At 38.6% G+C, this 25032-nt stretch overlaps 1 protein-coding gene across 1 annotated transcript in view; it reads left to right on the plus strand.

The window, feature by feature from the left end:
* Window positions 1-25032, plus strand: part of PKP2 (plakophilin 2) — a 102970-nt gene that overhangs the window by 34290 nt on the left and 43648 nt on the right. Inside the window, 2 exon segments of the mRNA XM_037846919.1 lie at window positions 12010-12217; window positions 20929-21106. Of these exon segments, the coding sequence (XP_037702847.1) occupies window positions 12010-12217; window positions 20929-21106 (386 nt within the window).

Genomic DNA, 25032 nt, shown 5'->3' on the forward strand with positions numbered 1-25032 from the left:
TTGTATTCTGCTACTTTGCTAAATTTGTTTATTAGCTCTACTAGCTGTATTGTCGATTTCTCTGGGTTTTCCAGATATAAGACCATATCATCTGCTAACAATGACAGTTTTACTTCTTCCTTGCCAATTTGGATGGCTTTTATTTCTTTGTCTTGCCGATTGCCCTGGCTAGCACTTCCAGCACAATGTTGAATAACAGTGATGATAGCAGGCATCCTTGTCTTGTACCTGATCTTAGAGGGAAGACTTTCAGTCTCTCACTATTGAGTACTATGCTGGCTGTGGATTTTTCGTATATGCTCTTTATCATATTGAGGAAGTTTCCTTCAATTCCTACCTTTTGAAGTGTTTTTATCAAAAAGGGATGTTGGATTTTGTCGAATGCTTTTTCAGTGTCTCTTGTGATGATCATGTGATTTTTCTCTTTTGATTTGTTAATGTGTTACAATGCATTGATTGATTTTCTTATGTTGAACCATCCTTGCATGCCTGGAATGAACCCCACTTGGTCATGGTGTATGATTTTTTTAATGTGTCTTTGGATTCTATTTCCAAGTATTTTGTTGAGAATTTTTGCATCTGTATTCATTAGGGAGATAAGATAGGCTTGTAGTTTTCCTTTTTTGTAGCATCTCTGCCTGGTTTTGGTATTAGATTGATGTTAGCTTCATAAAATGAGTTAGGTAGTATTCCATTTTCTTCGATGTTTTGAAAGAGTTTAAGTAAGATTGGTGTCAGTTCTTTCTGGAAAGTTTGGTAGAATTCCCCTGTGAAGCCATCTGGCCCTAGGCATTTATTTGTGGGAAGCTTTTTGATGACTGATTGGATCTTTTTGCTTGTGATTGGTTGGTTGAGGTCTTCTATTTATTCTCTGGTCAGTCTAGGTTGTTCATATGTTTCCAGGAAATTGTCCATTTCCTCTACATTATCCAGTTTGTTGACATGCAGTTGTTCGTAGTATCCTCTCATAATTTTTAAAATTTCTTTGGGATCCTCAGTAATGTCACCTTTCTCATTTATTATTTTGTTTATATGGGTCTTCTCTCTTTTTGATTTTGTCAGTCTAGGTAGGGGCTTGTCAATCTTGGTGATCTTCTCAAAGAACCAACTTTTGGTGTTATTTATTCTATTTTTTTGTTCTCTATGTCATTTATTTCTGTTTTAATCCTTGTTATTTCTTTTCTTCTACTTGGTTTAGGATTGGTTTGCTGTTCATTTTTTAGCTTCTTAGTTGATCCATTAGTTCTTTGATTTTGGCTCTTTCTTCCTTTTTAATGTAAGCATTTAGTGCCATAAGTTTCCCCCTCAGTGATGCTTTTGCTGCATCCCATAGGTTTTGATATGTTGTGTTCTCATTTTCATTTGTCTGTATATATTTAGCAATTTCTTTTGCTATTTCTTCTTTAACCCACTGATTGTTTAGGAGCGTGTTGTTTAACCTCCAGGTATTTGTGAATTTTCTAAGTCTCTGATGGTTATTGACTTCTAATTGTATTCCATTGTGGTCAGAGAATGTGCTTTGAATAATTTCAATCTTTTTAAATTTATTGAGGCTTGTTTTATGTCCCAGCATATGATCTATTCTGGAGAAAGTTCCATGAGCACTAGAGAAGAATGTGTATCCTGGTGATTTGGGATGTAATGTTCTATATATGTTTGTTAAATCCAATTCATTTATCAGATTGTTTAGGTTTTCAGTTTCCTTATTGGTCTTCTGTCTGGTTGATCTATCTATAGGAGAGAGTGATGTGTTGAAGTCTCCCACAATTATTGTGAAAACATCCATTGCTTCCTTTAGTTTTGCCAGTGTTTCTCTCATGTATTTTGTGACACCTTGTTTAGGGGCATAAACATTTATGATTATTATTTCTTCTTGTTGAATTTCCCCATTTATTAGTAGGTAATGACCTTCTTTGTCTCTCATAACATCCTTACATTTAAAGTCTATTTTATCTGAGATTGATATTGCTACTCCTGCTTTCTTTTGGGTGTAGCTTGCATGAAATATTTTTTTCCATCCTTTCACTTTCAATTTCTTTGTGTCCCTGTGTCTAAGATGAGTCTCTTGTATGCAACATATTGATGGTTCATTTTTTTTGATCCATTCTGCCAATGTATATCTTTTGACTGGGGAGTTTAATCCATCTACATTCAACGTTATTACTGTGAATGTGTTTCTTGAATCAGCCATTTTATCCTTTGGTTTATGTTTGTCAGATATATTTTTTCCCTCTCTCTCTGAATGTCCTTTAACGTACCCATACTGAATCTCTTTAGTACTGAGCCTTTCTCTATATCTCTCTCCTTTCTTTGTTTCTCCGCTGGTAGGGCTCCCTTTAGTATCTCCAGTAGGGCAGGTCTCTTGTTAGCAAATTCTCTCAGCATTTCTTTGTCTGTGAAAATTTAAGCTCTCCCTCAAATTTAAGGAGAGCTTTACTCGATAAAGAATTCCTGGTTGGCAATTTTCCTCTCTCAGAATTTTAAATATGTCTTGCCAGTGCCTTCTCGCCTCCATGGTGGCTGCTGAGTAGTCACTACTTAGTCTTATGGTGTTTCCTTTGTATTTGGTGAATTGCTTTTCTCCTGCTGCTTTCAGAACTTGCTCCTTCTCTTCCGTAGTTGACAGTGTGATCAGAATATGTTTTGGAGTTGGTTTATTTGAATTTATTCTATTTGGAGTTCACTGTGCATTTATGATTTGTGTATTTATGGTGTTTAGAAGATTTCGGAAGTTTTCCCCAATGATTTCTTCAAATACTCTTCCTAGACCTTTACCCTTCTCTTCCCCTTCTGGAACACCAATGAGTGTTATATTTGGATGTTTTATCTGTCGTATCCCTGAGGTCCATTTTGATTTTTTTGATTTTTTCCCTTATTTCTTTTGTTCTTTCATTTTCTGTTCTGTCGTCCTCCAGGTCACTGATTCGCTGTTCAGCTTCCTTTAGTCTTGTACTGTGAGTATCCAGAATCTTTTTAACTTGGTTGACAGTTTCTTTTATTTCCATAAGATTGTCTATTTTTTTATTTACTCTTGCAATTTCTTCCTTATGCTCTTCTAGGGTCTTCTTCATGTCCTTTATATACTGTGCCATGCTCTTCTTCATGTCCTTTAGATCCTGTGCCATGCTCTTGTTGCCCATCTTTAGTTCTTTGATTAATTGTCCCACGTACTGTGTCTCCTCTTATCTTTTATTTGGGTGTTTGGGCTTGGGTATCCATATTGTCTGTTTTTTTCATATGCTTTAAAATTTTCTGTTGTTTTTGGCCTCTTGGCATTTGTTTAACTTGATAGGGTTCTTTTAGGATATGTAGACCGATTCAAATCCTGATCTCTAATTTGTCAGATCTACAGCTTCGTGGAGTATACTTTCTCTAACTAACCAGCAGGTGGTGTCCGTGAGTCACCTGTTCCCCTCAAGCCAGTTCTCCCCACTTTGTCTTTGTGGTGAGTGAAGGTGTGAGTCTTGTGGGGTACAAGTGGTGCAACAAGCTTGCATGTGTAGTTGGTGTTGCCCACCCTGCATATGGGGCATGTGTCTGAGCGGTTGGTGGGGGTGGTGGTTTTAATAATCGAATCTCCCAGATGTTCCTGGAGTTTTAAAGCTGTTGCAATAGTCTAATCCTTCAGTTCAGTCTTACCACAGTTTGTCTCTGCTGCTGACCCACAAGTCCTTGGTATTGGCGTATGGTTCCTGGGACTTGCTAGTGGGTCCCTCTTCCAAGCTGTGCCCTCCAAGGTCCTCTGCTGAGGGATGACTGTGCTATGTCACAGGTGAGCACCATCCCCCAAGGGAGGTTCTGGGCTGCAGGGCTGTGTAGGTGCGTTCCCAGTCCCCTGAAAGGATGGCTGAATGGGGCATGTTAATTTCCCCCTTTTCACACAGCTCCGCCTTCCCAGCTCCGGGACAGTTAGCTGAGGGTGAGGGAAAGGCTATTGTCCAAGCCCAGTATTGTGGTGTGTGCATGTGTTTTTGGAAACACTTCCTGTCACACTGGGGTGTTTGGGGCAGCTCTGGGCTATGGCACTGGCACCAGGCAGGAGCGTTCACTGCCCACTGGGAAGATGGCTGTAAGGGGATGCCCTCCTTTTCTTGGGAAGTTGTCGTGTTCAGCGAATTTTCTCAGCCGTGGACTTATTGCCTTGTGTCTCAGAGCTCTCTTACCTCTCCTCTTGTCTGGGCCCAAATTGCAAGTCTTTGAGGCTTTCTGTAATGGGCTTCTTAGAGTAATTGTTTTAGAAAAAGATTAAAAAAAAAAAAAGAAGAAGGGCCCTCCTTGCAGATCTAATGGGCCATTGAAATGCTAAGAGACAAGAAGGTTAGGGCCATTAAGGAGCAATCAAGAAAGCAGAGAAACTGGCTCTTCAGACAAGGAAACTGGATTTGCATATGAGCCTGATTCTGTTTGAGCCCCGCCCTTTCCCATTCTATGTTCACCAGAATTCCAAAAAGTCTCCGCTTTTATTTTGGGATTTTCCTTGCTGTTTTTGCTAGCCCTATCTCCTCTCCACCGGGCTGACTGCTCCCGGATTCTCTGGTGTCTGGTCTCAGTCTATCTGTGTTTGGAGTTTGGATCAGCCATCTAAGGTTTCAATAAGAGCCACTACTGCAGTTCTCCCTTGCCCTTTCCAGCACCGACCGCCCCTCCTCCCATGGGACTGAGCCTGGCAGGGAGGGGCGCGGGTCCCCTGGCCGCAAGAACTTACAGATTTCACTGATCTCAACTGTTCCACGCATTCCTGAGTGTTGTATGAAGTATGCCCAAAGTCAAATTGCTCTGTGGTGTCCAGTCCATGCAGTTCCTGGCTTTCTACCTATTGCCCTGGAGGAGTAACTAAAATGTACACCTCACCACTCCGCCATCTTGCCCCCTGACCCGCTATTTTCATTTTTATATTCTTTTTCTGTTGTGCTTCTCAGCCTGATTCATTTCAGTTGTCTTGTCTTCAGGCTCGTTGATTCTTTCTTCTGCCAGCTACAATCTGCTCTTGAAACCATCCTGGGAATTTTTCATTTCAGTTATCATGATCTTCAACTGCAGTAGTTCTGTTTGGTTCTTTTTTAAAATTTCTATCTGTTTACTAAGATTCTCATATTGCTCCTTTATTGTTTTCCTGATAACCTTCGGTTCTCTCTCTCTATTTTCCTTCATCTCCTTGAGCATTTTTAGCATCACATTTTTAAACTCTTTGTTTGGTATGTCCATATTCTTGTCTTTTTCATTAATGTTTTCTGATTTTTATCGTCTTCCTTTGGAGGGCCATCATTTCCTATTTCTTTATCTTGTACTCTTTTGTTGCACGTTGTACATTTTAGTATTTTAGAAGGTTAACTCTGGGATTTATTCTCTGAGATGTTTGTTTCTTGAGTTTGTAACCAGCTGGTGATTTTCTTGCACTTCAGCCCTCCCATCAGGAAGGTCTGCCCAAGGCGAATGTGGTGTGCAGGGTACTCACTGTCTTTTCTGGGCCTGTGTCTTGTCCTGGGCTTGTGCTTGTTGTTTTGGAGTTTATCAGATTACAGGAGTTTAAAAGTCCTCTCTATTTCCCAGGAGACAGACCTCCTTCTCCCGGGTGGTTTAAGGAGGCAAGTCTCTTCCTCAGACTGCCCATCTCTGTAGTTTCCTAGAATCCTTTCATTGTTTCAAGCTGCTTTTGTTTGGAGGGCAAATTCTGGGAATGGTGCAAGCCTGAGAAAAGCTTCCCAAGTGAACCTTTCCCAGCTGAAACAGGTCTGGGGACCCACAAAGGGGGCACGGACCAGCTCCAAAGTGCTCCGGGGAAGGGATCAGGAAGGGTACCAGGAACCTCTTCCATGGCTCCCCAAAGCTGAGCTTTCTTGACCTGTCCAGCAAATGGAGCCCTTCACCTAACTGTCCTCTACAGTCCTGTGGAAGCATAGCATCTTTGTCTCCTCCACCACTGACTTTGTCCAGGGTGAGTTGGAACAGTGGCCATCCTCAGAGCTGAGTCCCCAGCAGTCAGAAATCAATAACCAAATGCTGTGATGAGTGATTGGCCATGCCTGTCCCTGGTCTTGGGGAAGAGGATTTTTCTGTCCCTTTCTGTCACCATTGAACTAGCCAGGGGCTAGACTCCCCAGCGGCCTTCTGCTAGAGTGGGGCATGGGTGCTGGTAACTGCCCACCTGGAGAAAGCAGTTTGCTCTTCTTTCCCGTAATTTGCCGGCCACTTCCTCCCTCTCTTTCCTGGATGCCGTGCAGTGTTCTGCTGGACTCCAGAGTTTCCGAATAGTTGCTTAAGGCAGTTCCCGACTATTTAATAGTTGTTCTGGTGAACAACTCCACACAGTCCTCCTACTCCACACAATCCTTCTGCCTCTCCTTTTTGAAGTACTTTCTTCTTTGGACCCATAGTATCCTGATTCTTTCATCTCTCTGGCCCCTCCACGTTTCCTCTGTGAACACTTTATTCTCCACTCATCTCTTAAACCTTCATGTTCCTTACATTTTTTCCTGCACCTTCTCTTTACTCAACACCATCTCCTCACCTGCCTCATCCACACCTATGCATCATTTGTGATCTAGATGTTGATGACTCAAAATCTGCAGCCCATATCTCTCTCCTAGATTACAAACCATTTATCCAGCTCTTTCCTGAACATCTCCACTGAACTCAACATCAACTTATCGGAAGTTGAGCACATTATCTTCTTTTGCTTCTTTTCTACTCTCCAATGCTTCGCCTAAACCTGTTCTTCCTCCCGGGTTGGGAGGTGGGTCACTTTGTGATTTGAGCATGGACTTTCAGGAATCCCTTGCCCCTGGGGTGAAGTCCAGCACCCTCAATACATGGGTGACCTTGGGCAAGATATTTTACCTCTCTAACCTCCACCTTATAAAGTAGAGATGATAGTCCCACTACACAGGGTTGTTGTGAGAATTCAGTCAGATAATGGTATGATGCCTGCCTTGAAATAATGACTCCAAATATATTACATCCTCTGTCAGTGAATGGTACTACCAACCACACAGTTAGCTTGACCACAAAACATGTTTGAACCTAGTCTTTGAAAGTTCTTTTTTCCTTACCTCTCATATCACTTAATCAATGTGAGTCTTACTAATGCTATTCCTAAAGGTGTCTTGAAGCAATCCACATATTTTCTTCCCTGCTAGCATAGTTTGCTACCCTAGATGCTTTCATCATCATCTCTATTAATTTAGCTGTCTCCTAATTAATCTCTCTGTCTCCATTTTTATCTTCTCCCAATCCATTTCCCTCACGGCACACAGAGTGACTTTTCCAACGTCTACATTGCCTGCAGGGTAAAGAACAAATCCCTTAATTCTATCTGCAAGGCTCTTCTTGAGCTGGCCCTTTATTTTAAGTTTCTGATCTGATGAAACAAATACCATACAATGGGTTGACTTAACAGAATTGACTGGCTCGTGGTTTCGGAGACTAGGAAGCGTGCTTCCTCCCAGGGCAGGCAGCTTCTGCTGGCCAGCATTCTTTGAGGTTCCTTGGCTTTTCTGTTGACATTGGCAATGCACATGGTGGTCTCTTCTCCTTTCTCTACTGGGTTCCATTGATGTCTAGCCTCTTGCTTCTCTTGTGTCTTCTCTTTCTGTGTCCAGTTTCCTTTGCTCATAAGGACTTCAGCCATATTGGTTTAAGGCCCACCCTCATTTGGTTTGGGCACAACTTAACTAATAACATCTTCAAAGGTCCTGCTTACAAAGGGGTTCACAGCACTTGGGGCCAGGGGTTGGGACCTGAGCATTCCTTTTGTGGGGAACATGATTTGATCCCCAACACCCTATTTCCACACCAGCTTCAGATCTCATTACTAAAGTAGCAAATGCCACAACTGTCCTATGAAATATTGTTGTAAAAATAATGCAAGCTCATTATAAGAAGTTTGAAAAGTAAATGTTTTTTTTTAAAGTACACATGATCCCGCCATTGTTATCATTTTGGCTTTTCCCTCTAAATTTTTTCCTCCAATTTTTTTAATGCATATATTTATATAGCTAAAATCAAATTGAATATATAGCTTTGTTTGTGGGGATTTTTGTTGTTGTTGTTAGTAATTTTAAAGGTTATACACAAATATAGTCTTGTTGCTTTTTTTTTTTAAACAACAAAGTAGCAGGCCCCATTCATGATTCATATCATCATTTCCCCCAGTCACATTCCCCTTTATCTCTGTGTTTACATGTGGAAAAGCAGAGATGTTTTTATTCACTTTTTAAAATAACATTATTTCATAAGCATTTTCTAGTAACATTAGCAGTTTTTGTAAACTTCGTTTAAATGGCTACAAAATATTCATGATGTTAATAGTAGCTACCATGTATCGAGTAACTACTAGGTGCCTGGCATGTGGTTGCTAATTTTCATAATTGTCCCCATTTGACTGGTGTGGGAACTGTATGGCTAATAAAATATCTGTTGATTCAAATACTGCTTTCCGTCTCCCATGGATACTTCAACGTACAGATATGTGACTATTAATCATTAACCAGTTTTCCCACCATTGTTGTATATATGGTTTCTTATTTTTAACTCTTGTAAGTAATGCAGTTACTATACTTACATGTTCGTATGGGCCTGCATTTCTGATTATTTTCTAAGGATAGGCTACTAGAAATGAATAGACATCTTAAAAGTTTTTGACAGATAATGACTGTTGCCTTTCTGAAAGGTTACACCAGTTTAGAGGAGTGGTTAATTTCAATGGGAGGGAAAGGAGAGAGTGGGAGTGACATTTCACAAAGGAGCTGGCATTTGAGTTGATCAGGCAGGATGAGGAGGGCTTTTCAGAGAGAGGCAGAGTGGACACAGCATGCTAGACAGGGAAGAAGGTAAGAGCTAGGACGGCAGGGCTCACGGCTCACGAGACAGCCTGTGTATCAAGAGGGTCAGTCTCTTCCCTCTTCTTACTTGCCACTGGAAATCCTCATCATTGTATTATTTTATGATTAGAAGGGAAGATAATCGGAGTAGATTCAAAAAGGAAGTTGAAATTCTAACATGTAGTTCTGCCTTTTTATGTATTTAGAAACCGTCCCAAGTAAAAGCTTTCTTGAAGTTCTGATACATTCATGTTAGTCTATTTCTGTTTTTTTTTTTTTTTTCTTTTCCCAAAGGGAGAAATATCCACTGGCGATTTGGTGTAACTGGGAAACTCATCAAACCTCTCCTGTCCCAGATGCTTCCCTGAGTTTACAGGGCAAGAATATTTGACTTTGGTCCTGATGTGTATATGACTCACCCTAACGTGTATTTCATGAGTCAGAATACACCATCCTCTAGTGAAATGCAATGAGAATGTCATCAACTTACTGAAGTTAACATGATTGATATCCATTTGCTTGATAAAATGGATAAAATTTCCTAAAATCTATATTTAAACGTAAGATAAATGCCAGGCATAGAGAGTCAAATTAGAGCTGTAGCAGGATCTCAGCATTTGTTTGAGCACTGGAATATCTGCGGCCCCCTCACCCCACTCCACATCCTTCAGGGCTCAACTGAGTGCTGAAAGCCAAGGGGATGAAGGCCTCAGGGCAGGGGAGCTGTCAGAAGGCAGAAGTACCACAGTTGGTGCTCCCTAGTCCCAGCAGGAGAGGCTCCCACATTCCATTTCTCACTAATCCTTGTCATCGCAGCTTGAAATGCAAATGGCGAGGAAGCCATTTCACACCATATTTTGAAGAAGCAACTTATAAATTATAAATTAAGTAATAAAATATTTCTAAAGCTGCCAGAGTACCTCAGGACAAACAGTATTTTCTTTTTGCATTTGATATGTATATAGCTACTATGAATATTTGGTCTAGCTGGCATTTATAAATTTAATACCTCAATATTGCTGCCTTGCAGTAATTGAAGGAATTAGTGAACCGTGTGAATTACAGGTTGTTATTTGAAATAAATTGTTACTTTTGCTTTTAAGGAAGTGTAAAATGGAAATAGATGAAGTCGTCATGTAGGTGACCTGTTGGACGAGATCAGTTGATAGCCAAGAAGTCTTTATCATTGGCATTGTGGTACAAATATATTATAATGGCTTTAGACGTAGCCCACCAAAATGGCCATGACTGTTCTCCCATCTAGCTCTTGTTCTGCAAATGTCTCCTTTTGAATGCAGCCAATAAATGGCAGTATTCTCCTTATTATTTATTTTATTAGTCAGAGTTCTCTAGGCAAACAGAACCTACAGGAGATATATATAAATATTATGAGATTTTTAAAAGAATTGTGACTATGGGGATTGGCAAATTCAGATTCCATAGGGCAGGCCATAAACTGGTAACTGTGATGAAGGTTTTTGTTGAATTCCCCAGGCAAAGTTGGCTGATTGAAGAGGAGATGGAAGTTCTCTCTTCTGACTTGTGAAATCATCACTTCTCTTTTTAAAGCCTTCAACTGATTGGATGAGCTGTCTCTCATTGTTGAAGGCAGTGTCCTCAGTTGATTGTAGATGTAATCAGCATAGATGCAATCAACTTACTGATGATTTAAGTTCACAAAGTGTCCTCATAGTAACAATCAGACCAAAGCTTGCTTGGCTAAACAGTTGGACACCATAAACTTGTCAAGTAGTCACATGAACTTAACCATCACACTTAGGAAACCAGGAAGTTATCAAAAGACTACTTTTCTCTTAAGATTCTAATTAAAGTCAGATTTTATTTAGATGAGGTATACAAGACTCTTAACACTATACCTGACACATAGTAACCACTCAGTATATGGTGGTAGTGATAATAGAAGTGAGAAGAGGAGGAATTGTTATTATTGTTGTTGTTATGGTTGTTATTATGGTTATTATGGTTATTATTTTTATTAAGATTGTTTTACAACTCTATTTTTATTTCTATTTTGTGAGTCTTCTCCTCAAACCTAACAAAGAAAAATATAAGATTGAAAGACTGTGTCTTAAACACCATTTATCTGCCTCTGAAAGGGAAGCTCGAGTTGATAGATAGAAAATATTAAAATGAGCCCCTGTCTCTGGTGAGCAGCTCTGCCCTGGAGAGTAAACTGCTGGCAGGTAGCACATCTTTCATAAGTGATGAACTTCATTTGAAAGGGGAGCTCATGCCAATCATGATAATGTATTTCCTAAAAGTTCTACATTAAGAGGGTGAAAAGTCGTCTTAAAAATTTGAAACTCAGATGCCAGTGGAAGTTTATAAGAAGGAAATCTTTCAGTCTATAACTCATTTCTCTTCACTAACCCAGTGCCCACTTCTTGATTTCTTTAGATAGTATTTACAGACTAAAACACAGAATCAGCTTGCTCAGATTGATGTTACTTGGCCTCTTCTAAAACAGTCATAGGTTTTAGATTCTAAACCCAATCTTTTTCTTTTCTCTTCCTAGTTCTAGCCCTTTCTCTAATAGAGCGCATACTCTATCTTATGTATTTGGATAAGAGAAATATTTTTAAAGAGCACCATTAAAAATGTAAAATTATGTTATTTGCTTAAATAGAAATGCTTGCATAATTTATGTACAGCTTTCCAAATACTCAAAGCAATTGATTATAAAAATAGCTTGCATTTAGTGTTGGCTTGCTTCAATGCTAGGCTGCCATGGTAAATGAGTTTTTATTTCTACTACTGATAAAGTTGATTTCCATTCATGTTATACTGACTTTAAAGTTTTGTCCTGGAAGAAAGTAAACAGTCCTATAATTTAGTATTCTTCCATGAAACTTTCCTCACTTCTCTTCATTCTGTTACGCTCAAAGCATATATTCACCCATTGTCGCTTAACTTTCTTCTTCAGTTATTTCTTAGGTTTCAGTCTTAACTTCCCAAGTTTATTGTAAGCTCCTTGATGGCAGATCCTCCTGTCTTATTGCAGGGTCAGGATGTACAGTGGAGTGTCAGGTTGCGTCACACATATAGTTGTTGGTTGGTAGGGTATTATAATCAACATCAGTGAACTCCATCAATTCCTATTATATTGAATATCTTCATGCCACAAATGTTTGAAATATGCCTCCCATGTGTTTGAAATATTCTTCCCCAGGTTCATCAGTTACACGGCATCCCCAAGCTTCTGCAGCTTCTGAAAGTTCAGAATGAAGATGTTCAACGCTCTGTGTGTGGGGCCTTGAGAAACTTGGTATTTGAAGACAATGACAACAAGTTGGAGGTAGCTGAACTAAACGGGGTACCTCGGCTGCTCCAGGTGCTGAAGCAAACCAGAGACCTGGAGACCAAAAAGCAAATAACAGGTAGTACTCACTGACATTTACGGCATAGCACAGTATGCTCCAGCTGGATGTGTTATGTCATCTGTTTTTCTTAAGTTTCCTGGAACAAATGATTGATGGGCTCATTGTTATCCAAGAGGTGGCTTTAAAGGAACGTTGTTACTTGAAGGCTTAGACCTCAGATGTGAGCCAAGTTTGAATTCCTTTTTACTTAAGGGGAAAATATTCTGATATTTAAATATAATTGATATATTTAATTAGAAACCCTATACACCTTTGAGTAAATGTCTTGAAAAGAACTTCTTGACAAGACTCACTGGATGAAAATTCTGCTTAAATTTTCTGAAAGGCAACTTTGTACTTTGATAATGTCTGTAGTTTCAGTAGTGTCCCTGGTATTCAACAGGGACCACACCCAGTTATTTCTATTATTTATTCAGAAGTCAGCTTGCTAGATCTATACAAGTGAAATGGAAGGTCAAATAGTTCCCCAATATAGAGGATCAATTTAACCAAATTAGTCAAATACCAAAAATTATTTTTCCCAATCTTTCCATCATTTGGACCACTCCCAATACCAGCTCCCTGTCAACTTCCCATCCCAAACTGCCCCCCCCCAAAAAAAAAGAAAGAAAAGAGTGGCTGGACAAGTTTTTCAGTTCTATGTTTCTATTCAAATACTAGTTTGAACAAATAATATCTCCTTTCTGTCCAGTGGATTGGAATAATGAAATAATCAGATTGGATAAAAGCAACAATTTCAGTAGTATGGCCCTCAGAGCACAGAGAAAGGGAACTAATTTTGTTTAAATGAATAGTGCAAATGGTAAAGGACGAAATGGTTCATTGATGCTTCAGCATAAACCACCCTCTCTGCTATGAGCTCTCTGGTGATGCTCCCTGGACATACTGTAAAGAGCGCAGGAAGGAGTCCTGAGTGCAGCTGTCAGAACTATTGCTTGGGGGAACAGGAAGGGAGCAACACTTACTAAAGTATGTTCTGTATGAACCAGGTGTTACAATATATTTTAAATTTAATTATCACAAAAACTGAATTTTGAGTCGTTATTAGGTATTCTTGGATATAGAAATCTCAAATTTACAGATGAGGAAACTGAGGCTCAAAGAAGTTAACCTTTTTTATAACTGGCTCACAAAGGGTTTTTGCTTTTTTTTAATATTGATAATAATTAGCAGTTTTCTGGTAAATACTTATTTAAGAAAAAGTTAATTAAAATTGTTTTAAATTAAATGTATTTTGCACTAAGCCTATAAAATTTCTTCATCCTCTCTTTGTTATGCAATAGTTTTTATTTTTTTCCTGTAGAGAAGTTATTGTATCATCTCTACTTCAGTCATATCCTACTTAAAAATATCACTGTTCTACCTTGATATGTATTAATTTTATAAAACTACATCAAGGATGTTACCATACTCCCCTTCTGCCAGCATACAGATCATGTCCCATGAGTTATGTCCTTTCATATCCATCACTTAAAATATCTGCGAAAATTAAGAGTGATCTCATTTATTCATTCATTCATGAAACCAGTATTTATAGTGCAGCTTTCAGATACCAGGCACTGAAAATCACATTCTAGAGAGGTTGTGGTTGTTTTGTTTTGTTTTTACTTTTTTCATCTGCTAAAACATGAAAGATTATGGGATGATTGGGATAACAGAGATCAAACGTCATATTTTACAATCGGACATTTTCATCATTAAAATATAATTATAAGCCACAGCAAAGAATCAAACAAATGGTGGTTCAGACTGTCCTATTTTATAGTCAGAAAAGACTTCAAAAGGAGGTATGTTCCGTGCTGGACCCTAAAAAAGGATAGATGTTGGATTGATATTTTGAAGTGGAATGAAGGTTATTTCTGGCAAAGTGAACTTCACTAACAAGACAAACAGGCTAAAAGAAGCTGCCATTCATTTAGAGAAAATACAAATAATAGAGTGATAGAGATTAGGGAGCCTGGTAGCTAGAAAGCTACATTTGTTGAAAAACTTATGTAATCCCTGCAATGGTTACTGCAATAAATGTAGTGGCATGAAATAAGTGAAAATCTAATATTAAAGGATGCAAAAGTGGTTCAGAGAAGCCCCTTACTTCAAAACTCTGCTAAGGGGAAGAAGGCACTGAAAGTGAAGTTTGGAAAGAAGGCATTTGAACTTGCTTCAGAGGAGAAGCGATATTTGAGTCAGCTACTGAAGGATGAGAGCATCCACCAGGCAGTCGAGGTGTGGTAAAGGACTCCAGTCCAAAAATCAGCAGCGACAGAGAAGAGTCACAGAACAGTCCGGCAGGGCCTTTAGGATTTCAGGGCCTGGGCTGGAGGAATGTGAGAAGAGATGCTGCTGTCAGCAGGCACCAGAGTCACATCACAAAATCCTTGTACGGCATGCTGTGGAGTACAGAGTATGGAGAGCGTAACAGGACGATATTCTCACTTTAGACAGCACTCACTAGCAGCAGAGTGGAGAACACATTGGGAATGGGCAATCCTGAGTCACAGAGACCAGTTAAGGGGCTACTGCAGGAGTGGAGCAGGGAGATGAGGGGAACTCGAACCAAGGCAATGGCAGGAGGGGAGAGAGGAAGGCTCAAAGGGGAGCAAGACAGAGCTCCGGTCTGAGATTCTTATAGAAGTGCCTCTTCCCAAAGAAATATAAAATTGAGTCATCACCTGCTCCAAAAGGAGTAGGTGGGAATCACTTTGATGACACAGAAAAACACCCAGATGAAACTGGGTTCAAATCTGGGCCCTGCTCTTTACTAAATTTGGATGATTTTCTTAACCCCTCTGAGCCTTACACACTGATCGTATATAAATAACCAATAATGCTCCTACCCCTTATGGGGCTGTTAGCAGGAACAGATATGAAAAATGGAAAACCTGTTAGTGACTGGTGTATAATAGGGGCTCAGTAAAAAAGATGTCTTAAGAAATAGACAAACCAGAAAAGATTCACATGTGATTATCTGCTTTGTGTTTCTAAACAAATATATATACATATCTATATAGACCAACAATTTATTTCTGAGGTCCAGAAAGCGTTATTTAACTCTTCTATGAATAGAGGTAAAAGGGGTCATTTGGAAGGAATTGTATCAAACATTCATATGTCAGTTCAATTCAGTTAACATATGATGAACAACCTCTGGTAGAGGTGTTTGGCTTGTACTAGAAATCATGGGTGTTGTACAATCAACTTCCAAATATCAGCTTTGTAGATTATCTAAAGATGCCTTGGATGGTTTCTGTGGCATTGGTGTCACACAAACTGTTCTCTGACCTTAGTCTCCTATTGCTTATGCAAAAGAAGAAGTGAGATTTAGTGGATTATTCCCTTGAAACACACACACACACACACACACACACAACTGTAGATTTTTTACTTAAGATAATAAAGAGCCTTGTGGTCTGAGAATATCTAGATTACACATAAATGAGAAGATCAGGTGTGTTTTAATACAAGGCCTGATTTTTTGACCAAGATATAAAAATAGAACCATTTCTTTCTATATCTGTATTAGAAGTTCAGCACTGGAGCTTTGCTCACTGACATTTCAGTCCCAGCCTAGGAGGGAAACTCTCCTCTTACGATGAGCCAACTTAATAATCAAAGACTTTCCCTCCATGGATTGTTCCTCTTCTTTTACCAAATGAGTGTGGTAGTATAATTTTAATTGAAATGAGAACACATCCTAGTCTCAGAAGTTCATCTTCAGTGTCACTGCTTAGTGAGCACTGCTGCAGGGAGGAGGGCTTTGACTTGGGTTAAGTAGGCAGGTTATGATGGGAATGACCTGTGGCCCTTGTTCCTCTCATGCATAATGCACAAGAAGATTTCAGGGGGATGTTTGTCCATGGAATTTGTTGGAAATACATATTGACCTTTGCGTATTTTATGGAAGTATTTAACTGGAATGCTGTATTTAATGAAGTATCAAAAATATTATAAACTTTCATTATGTATGTTTAAATAATGGCGTATTATTTTATTCTACATCCATAATGTGCAGACAAGGGAGCCTGGGTTTATACATAATTTGGAATAAATGACCTTTACAATAATCTGATATTCCAGGTAAGATTAAGAATTTGGGTAAAAAGATGAGTATATCTGTACAAAGGACATTGTTAAAAAAAAGTTTTTTTCTCCTTCTCAATGACCACTAATTAAAAATAACCAGTCCTTCCTCCCTTCCTCCTCCTCCTTCTTCTGTCTCTCTCATTCTCTCTCCTACCCTTCTCCTCCCCATTTCCTCCTCCTCCTCCATTTTCTATACTCAAGGATACATTTGATCCATAAAATTTGAAAGTTTTGCTACCTAAGTATTATACAAGTTTAGTTAAATATATTTCCTGTCCTAGAGGGCAATATTAATAAAAAACAGATTTTTTTTTTTTTTTTTTTTTTTTTTTTGTGAAAAAACAGATTTTAATATCTATAACATTCCTTTATTAGTTAAGCTATTTTTTGTACAAACATCACCATTGGCAGTAAGTTTCTGGATAATGCAGTTACCATCATCTCTCTTATAACTGCTAGTTATTCAAAATAGAACTCTTACCGGATTCAAGTTCCCTTTCTTTTTGGCTAGTATAAGAGCATAGTGGTAGAAAATTACTGGCAGACCAGCTGCAACAAAGAAATGTAATAAGAGAAATTTAAGACTATGAATAAATTCACCAGAAGTTAAAGGTGCAACACCTGAAAGAAGAAACTGAACCCTAAGAACTATATCAAGAAATCTAGAATATGATCATTGAAAGGGGCTTCAGGGTTATCTATCCAGTGGTTTCCCAGTGCCGGAAATCGGAATCATATTTTAAACCATAAAATCCTGGATTCCTTCTGAGATTCTGATTCATTGAATTTGAGGTGTGGTCAGGAATATGTGATTCTGATTTGTCACCAGGCTCATCTGGAAACCACTAGTCTAGTCCAACACTTGAACTGCGGCATAGAACTCCTTGTTAACCTCAACAAGGAGTGAGCAAATTTTTTATCAGGTCCAGTGAAAGAGCTGGATCTAACAAGCAGCTCTTTCAGTTTTTTTTCAAGGCTCTCTTATAAGTTTATCCTTTGAGTGAGCCAGCATCTACCCTGGAATTTAAACTCCTTGGTTCTGAGTTTGCCTCCTCCTGTAGTCACATAAAATGATAGCTGGTTGTTTAAATTTGTGTTTCCTTAGTTACTAAAGAACATGTATCCCTATGCATCTTGACCCCTAATATGTTTTGGATTTTCTGTTAAGTACTTTCAAAGTTTTTCTGCTGGTATTTCATTTTTAAATATAATTTATAAGAATTCTACATATTAAAGATATTAACCCTTTGTCTCTCATGTTGATATACATATTTTCCCAGGTTATAGTTTGTCATTTATTGATTATATATATGTGAGGGTGTGTATGTGTGTATAAATATATATAATCCTGACTTGGTATGGAATATTTTAGTTCCTTCCCAGCTTAATGCCGCCCAGAAATTTGACAAGAATGACATTTCTATACAATATCCTACATTAAAAATTCAAAAATATTAAAAATCCCCTGAACTATATACTTCTATAGAAATAATATAGCATGCCAAGCTATAAAGGATATTGACTGCCGAAGGAAAATTCCACTCCCTTTGTCAAATTAATCCTCTCTGGTTTTTATTGTAAAATGCATTTTTCCTTTGAGTACCCTGTGTGGTCCTTTTAAAGAAAAGAAAATGTCATTATGCTTCACATTTTTAAGCCTCGGGCAAGCAAGGACTATTAATTTACTTATTTAGAACTCAGGAAGTTGTTTTTTTTCTTTTTTTGCTTTTCTCTCTTTTCTGTTTTACTTTCTTTTGTAGCTTAGTAACCAAAACTCAATCTCAGACCTGCCTTTAAATTGCTTTCAACCACCTTTGGAGTTTTAATCTGCCTCTCCCACTTCCAGGGGTTCTGAGTTTGCTTCCTCCTGTAGTCACATAAAGTGACTACTGAAGTAGCAAGCAATAGGTGTGGTGGTACTTCTACAGAATCAGAAGTATTTGAGTATCAAATTTGTAAGAGAAATAAATCCTAAATTTTTATGCTGCTTGGTATTCTCTCTCAGTAACCAACCTCAGTCTCTACCTCACAACAGCATGATATTATCTTAATTTATTCCTTGGTTGGCTTTTAGAGCCTTTCTCTTTAATGTGAGGGATTCAAGAGAAAGGAGGAGTTAAATGAGGAAATGTGGTACTAGTCGTCTGAATTCTTAGACCATACAAGTTGGCAGATGGATAAGATACCGTTGTCTCTCCTTCACTGCCAAACTATAAAATAAGAAATTAATGAGGTAGCTGGCATAAATTCCTGGAGGGCATAAGCTCTATCATTGGGTAGGAATCAATAAATATTAATTGGTGATCTTGATAAGCCTGCTGTTGACAGGTTCTTTCTGATATTATTGGAAGGCAAAAAGTCAAGGGAAAATGACAGGTAGTGAGGAGCAGGGGGCAGGGAGAGATATTCTTTCCATATATCTAAGGGAGAAAAGAATAGGATTCTTAAAATCTTGAAGTCTTAGTTACAACAATACCATTTCATGACTTCTGATTGGCAAGCCCAGAATTCATTATCCCAATGAGGTCACTTTTTTGATGGGATCTTTTAAGAGAAACAGTAATAAATGTTTAAGTGTTTCTTACCCATTACATATTATACCCTGTATTTAATAGGAATACTTTACCAGCTCTATGCTAATATTATGGATGAATAACAGCCGATAAGAGCTCTGGGATGTTTTGTGTTATGAGAATTGTTTAAAATTGAGAGTGCTGATGATTGTACAACTAAGTGAAGATAATGTGAGACACTGATTGTTTATCTTAGACAGAATATATGCTGTGTGAAATTAGGAGCCCCCTACTTAATAAGTCAGGCCCTCTAATCTTAATGTGATGGGAATGCTCAGGACGACAATGGTTTGTTAATTTCTGGGGGGTATGGTGGAACAAGTTCACAGAAATGTAGTTATTTTAGGTTATTTGTTTTTCTTATTTTTCTGTTGGGTTATAGTCTGTTTATTTAATTGGAGTACGGTAGGAACATGTTGGAAGCAATGTAGTTATTTTAGGTTATTTGTTTTTTCTTATTCCTTTGTTTTGGTTTCATTTGAAATGTTTATTGTTTGTTTTTAATTTTTTGTTAAAGTTAAAAAAACAATGAGTGTGGAAAAAAAGTAAATTAATAGTGGGGGGAGGAGGGGAATGGAATGTTTTGGATGTTCTTTTTTATTCTAATTTTTATATTATTTTTTGGAGTAATGAAAATTTTCAAAGATTGCGGTGATCAATGCACAACTATATGATGATACTATGAACAACTGATTGTAAACTTTGAAGGATTGTATGTTATATGAATATATCTCAATAAAACTGCATTGAAAAAAGTAAGTCAAGCCCTCGATCTTCAGGCTTGTTCTTGTGAAACTTAGGGCTGTAAATGGGAGGGTAAGCCTTCCTATGACTATGCCTAAGACATCTCCAGAGAACCTCTTTTGTTGCCCAGATGTAGCCTTTCTCTCTCTAAGCCCAACTCAGCAAATAAATTCATTAACTTCCCCGCCACAAGGGACGTTACTCCCAGGGTAATGAATCTCCCTGGCGACATGGGACACGAGTCCCAGCAATCAGCCTGGCTCTGGTATTGAGGGATTGAAAATGCCTACTTGACTAAAAGGGAGAAAAGAAAGGTAACAAAATAAGGATGCAGTGACTAAGAGGTCTCAAATAGAGTCAAGAGGCTTTCTCTTATGCACACCCCAGCTGGATATCCCAAATGGCCACAGTAAGCCATGCTCTTACCAAAAGTAGTCCCCAAATACCTAGGTCCCTATCTGAGATTCTATAAAAGATTTCACTCACTATGTTTTATCTCTCAGAAACTTAAATCCACCAGAGTGTTCCTATGCCAATTCCTAAAACCCAGAGGCAACAGCCTCTTTAAGAAACACAATCAGATGCAGCCCCCTTCCCCATAATATATACACCCCCTTTCAATATGAATGAGTTAGGGTGATCACTGCCTAGACACTCCTGAAGATCGAGAAAGTGATTTAATGAGAGAAGGGGCAACAACAGACAAGATAGGATTTAGCAAAGGATTACAAATACTGAAACTTTATACACACACACACACACACACACACACATACATATATATATACATTTTAGACTCTAAGGTATTAGAATAGCTAGAAGGAGATAGCTGAAATGGTGGAACTGTAACCTATAACATTCTTTGAAATTTGCTTTATAGCTATTCGTTGAATTGGACTTTGGAAGTTATCACCTTTCTATATATATGTTATATTTTACAATAATGGAAATAACTGAAATTGTGCAACTATATCCCATAACATTCTTTGAAATTTGCTTTCTAATTTCTTGTTAAATCGTACTTGGAAAGTTTTCACTGTTATATATATGTTAAACTTCACAATTTGAAGTGTTTCAGTCTTATATTCACATTCCTGATTATATGTAAACCTGTATTTAATTATTCTTATGGATCAGCCTCTCTTACCATATAATGACCTCTGAACAGGTTAGTTCAGTTGGGAAAGTTTTTCTTAAACTACCTGTAACCCTGAAAGTGATGACCTCAACTGATCTTTCAGCAAGCGTTTCTACCACCCCTACCCCACCCCACTCCCACACTAGTTTGATGGTAGCTCTTTGCTTTTCTAGGTTTGCTGTGGAATTTGTCCTCTAATGACAAACTCAAGAACCTCATGATAACAGAAGCGTTGCTTACCCTGACTGAAAGTATCATCATCCCCTTCTCGGGGTGGCCAGAAGGAGACTACCCCAAACCAAATGGTTTGCTTGATTTTGATATATTCTACAATGTCACAGGATGCCTAAGGTAACACTTTTCTGCAGTTTCCCCTCCTTTTCTCTGTGTATTTTAAACACTGCATCCAGAGCTTTGTGAAACTTTACCTTACTACCTGGAGATGGTGTGAGAATTATAAAGATCACTGTATATACCTTACTACCTGGAGATGGTGTGAGAATTATAAAGATCACTGTATATACTGGAAGCAATTGTAGTGACAGTGAGAAAGGTCAGGTAGCAACAGAATGTTGGTTCCCCCACACTTCTGCTTCCAGAAGCTACCCACATGGGCTCATAAGAGAGGATGTCAGTGTCAGGAGAGAAACCAGAGATGTGGTCTGAACACCTAGAAGGAGTCTACTCAGTGTAGCCATCCCTGTTTCACAGGGTTTAAGACTAGCTCTGTATTTTTTAAATTCAATTTTATTGAGATATATTCACATACCATACAGTCATCCGTGGTGTACAATCAACTGTTCACAGTACCATCATGGAGTTGTGTATTCATCACACCAATCTATTTTTGAACATTTTCCTTATACCAGAAAGAATCAGAATAGGAATAAAAAATAAAAATAAAAAAGAACACCCAAATTATTCCCCCCATCCCACCCTATTTTTCATTTAGTTTTTATCCCCATTTATCTACTCATTCATCCATACACTGGATAAAGGGAGTGTGATCTGTGATATTTTTTAAGTCACAAAAATTAATTTAATGGCATGGTTAAAAATTTAATTTTGAACCTGGTGTTTTTAAATAGCTATAAGGCAATACAAACTAAAAGGACAGACTTTCTTATCATAAAAACAGCTACAGGTGGTTTGATGGGTTGAGCCCTCTACTGTAGGTTTTACCCTTGGGAAGACGGTTGCTGCAAAGGAGAGGCTAGGCCTCCCTATATTTGTGCCTAAGAGTCTCCTCCTGAATGCCTCTTTGTTGCTCAGATGTGGCCCTCTCTCTCTGGCTAAGCCAACTTGAAAGGTGAAATCACTGCCCTCCCCCCTACGTGGGATCAGACACCCAGGGGAGTGAATCTCCCTGGCAACGTGGAATATGACTCCCGGGGAGGAATGTAGAGCTGGCATCGTGGGACGGAGAACATCTTCTTGACCAAAAGGGGGATGTCAAAGGAAATGAAATAAGCTTCAGTGGCAGAGAGATTCCAAAAGGAGCCGAGAGGTCACTCTGGTGGGCACTCTTACACACAATTTAGACAACCCTCTTTAGGTTCTAAAGAATTGGGGTAGCTGGTGGATACCTGAAACTATCAAACTACAACCCAGAACCCATGAATCTCGAAGACAATTGTATAGAAATCTAGCTTATGAGGGGTGACAATGGGATTGGGAAAACCATAAGGACCACACTCCACTTTGTCTAGTTTATGGATGGATGAGTAGAAAAATAGGGGAAGGAAACAAACAAACATACAAAGGTACCCAGTGTTCTTTTTTACTTCAATTGCTCTTTTTCACTTTAATTATTATTCTTATTATTTTTGTGTGTGTGCTAATGAAGGTGTCAGGGATTGATTTAGGTGATGAATGTACAACTATGTAATGGTACTGTGAACAATCAAATGTACGATTTGTTTTGTATGACTGCGTGGTATGTGAATATATCTCAATAAAATGAAGATTAAAAAAAAAGATGAAGCATTTAAAGATAATCTTGGCAAATAAGTCTTGGGATTGAAAGAAAAGAAAGCATCTATTCCAACAAATACAAATATCAAAGAATTGAAAAAAAAAAAAACAAACAGCTACAAAATTGGTTAGTTTGGTCAGTGTTTCTAAACATCATGAGAAAAAAAAAATACTTTGAGTGTTTTCTCCCCTGGGGTTCATCTCTGCTCTGATGCCAGCTAAATCAAGAGGAAAATAGAAACACATGCAAGAGGAAGAAAAACACTGGTCTTAATTGTCTAGGATCATGCCCCTCAAGCTTTCTTATATTTGAAAATACTGTCCCTTATGCCCAAGACTTTAAAGTAATCAGAAGGGAGACATAATCAAAAATTAGGCCATCCCAGAAGGTGTCAGGCTGTAATCTACTTTTCAGAACTTTTTGTTGCTTTAAGGAATCTGTGTGTGGATATTAACTGAGGGAATTTATGATAAGATGTTTATATTAACTCCATGGTTAATCACACAGCAATATATATCAAATACAAACTTTGTGCAAAGTATCCTGTGGGCTACTGAGAGTTTTACAAAGATGAATATGAAAATCCAGAAGGAACTTTAAATCTAGCAGAGGATGCGGATGGTGCAGACTAATAGAACATAGCTACAAGGAAAGCTGTTAGAGCAGAGGTTCTCAAAGTGTGGCCCCTGGACCAACAGCCTTAGCATCGTCTGTAGCTTGTTTGACTCCCATGCCTCCCTCCAGACCTACTGAGTCAGAACTCTAAGGGTGGGGCCCAGCAATCTTGTTTACAAGCCTTCCAGGTCATTTTGAGAAGGAGGAAGTTGGAAGCACAAGTAAAGTGGGGCAGGATTGCAAAACAAAGGACCATTCAATGCAGCTGAGTGGAATCGGAAAGACACTAGAGTGCCAGAAGAGCTAGGCCTTGGTAGACCATATCAGTAGTCAGGGATTCTCTAATGAACCAGATTCTTCAAAGGCATTCTTCAAAAGTCCATCTTTTGTACTGTCCACTAGAACTGTCTTCTAATATCCTTTTTTTTTTTTTAATAGAGAAGTTGTAGGTTTACAGAAAAATTGTGGAGAAAACAAAGAGTTCTCATACAGATGCAGTTTTCCATATTGTTAACACTATGCGTTAGTGTGGTACCTTTTTTACAATCGATGAAATGATATCGATATAATTCTATTAACAATAGAGCATAGTTCAAGTTAGGGGTCACTGTTTATGTTGTGCAGCCCTATGGTTTTTTTTTTTTTTTTTAATTTTTATTCTAATAGCACATGTGTAACCTAAAATTTCCTGTTAACCACATTCATTGGTGTCGATTACATTCGCAATGTTGTGGTACCATTACCACCACCATCCATTACAAAAACTTTTCCATCACACCAAAAAGAAAGGCTGTATGAATTTAAGCATAAATCCCCATTCCCTACTCCCACCCCAGCCCCTGGAAATGTGACTTACAGTTTCTGACTCTATGAATTTGCTTATTCTTATTTTTCGTAACAGTGAGATCATACAATATTTGTCCCTTTATGTCTGGCTTATTTCACTCAATATAACGTCCTCTACATTTATCCATGTTGTCACGTGCATTGGGATTTCAATCCTTCTTACAGTTGAATATATTCCATCTGTACCGGTTTGTATATATTATGTTCCCCAGAAAAACCCATATTCTTTGACGTATTCTTGTGTGGGCAGACATATTAGTGTTAGATTGTAATTCTTTGAGTGTTTCCATGGAGTTGCGCCCCAGCCAACTGTGGGTGATGACTCTGATTGGATAATTTCCATGGAGGTGTTAGCGCACCCATTCAGCGTGGGTCTAAATTAAATCACTGAAACCATATAAATGAGCTGACAAACAGAAGGAACTCAGTGCAGCTGAGAGTGACATTTTGAAGAGGAGCTACAGCCAAGAGGGACACTTTGACACTTTGAAGAAAGCACAGGGGCTGCAGATGAGAGACATTTTGAAGTTGGCTGTTGGAAGCAGACTCTTGCTCCAGAGAAACTAAGAGAGGACAAATACCCCAAGAGCAACTAAGAGTGACATTTTTGAGGAACTGCAGCCTAGAGAGGAATGTCCTGGGAGAAAGCCATTTTGAAACCAGAACTCTGGAGCAGACACCAGCCACCAGCCACGTGCCTTCCCGGCTAACAGAGGTTTTTCTGGATGCCATTGGTCATCCTCCAGTGAAGGTACCCAATTGTTGATGCCTTACCTTGGACACTTTATGGCCTTAAGACTGTAACTTTGTAACCAAATAAACCCACTTTATAAAAGCCGAT

The sequence above is a fragment of the Choloepus didactylus genome, chromosome 8, assembly GCF_015220235.1.
Source record: "Choloepus didactylus isolate mChoDid1 chromosome 8, mChoDid1.pri, whole genome shotgun sequence".
Classification (NCBI taxonomy): domain Eukaryota; kingdom Metazoa; phylum Chordata; class Mammalia; order Pilosa; family Megalonychidae; genus Choloepus; species Choloepus didactylus.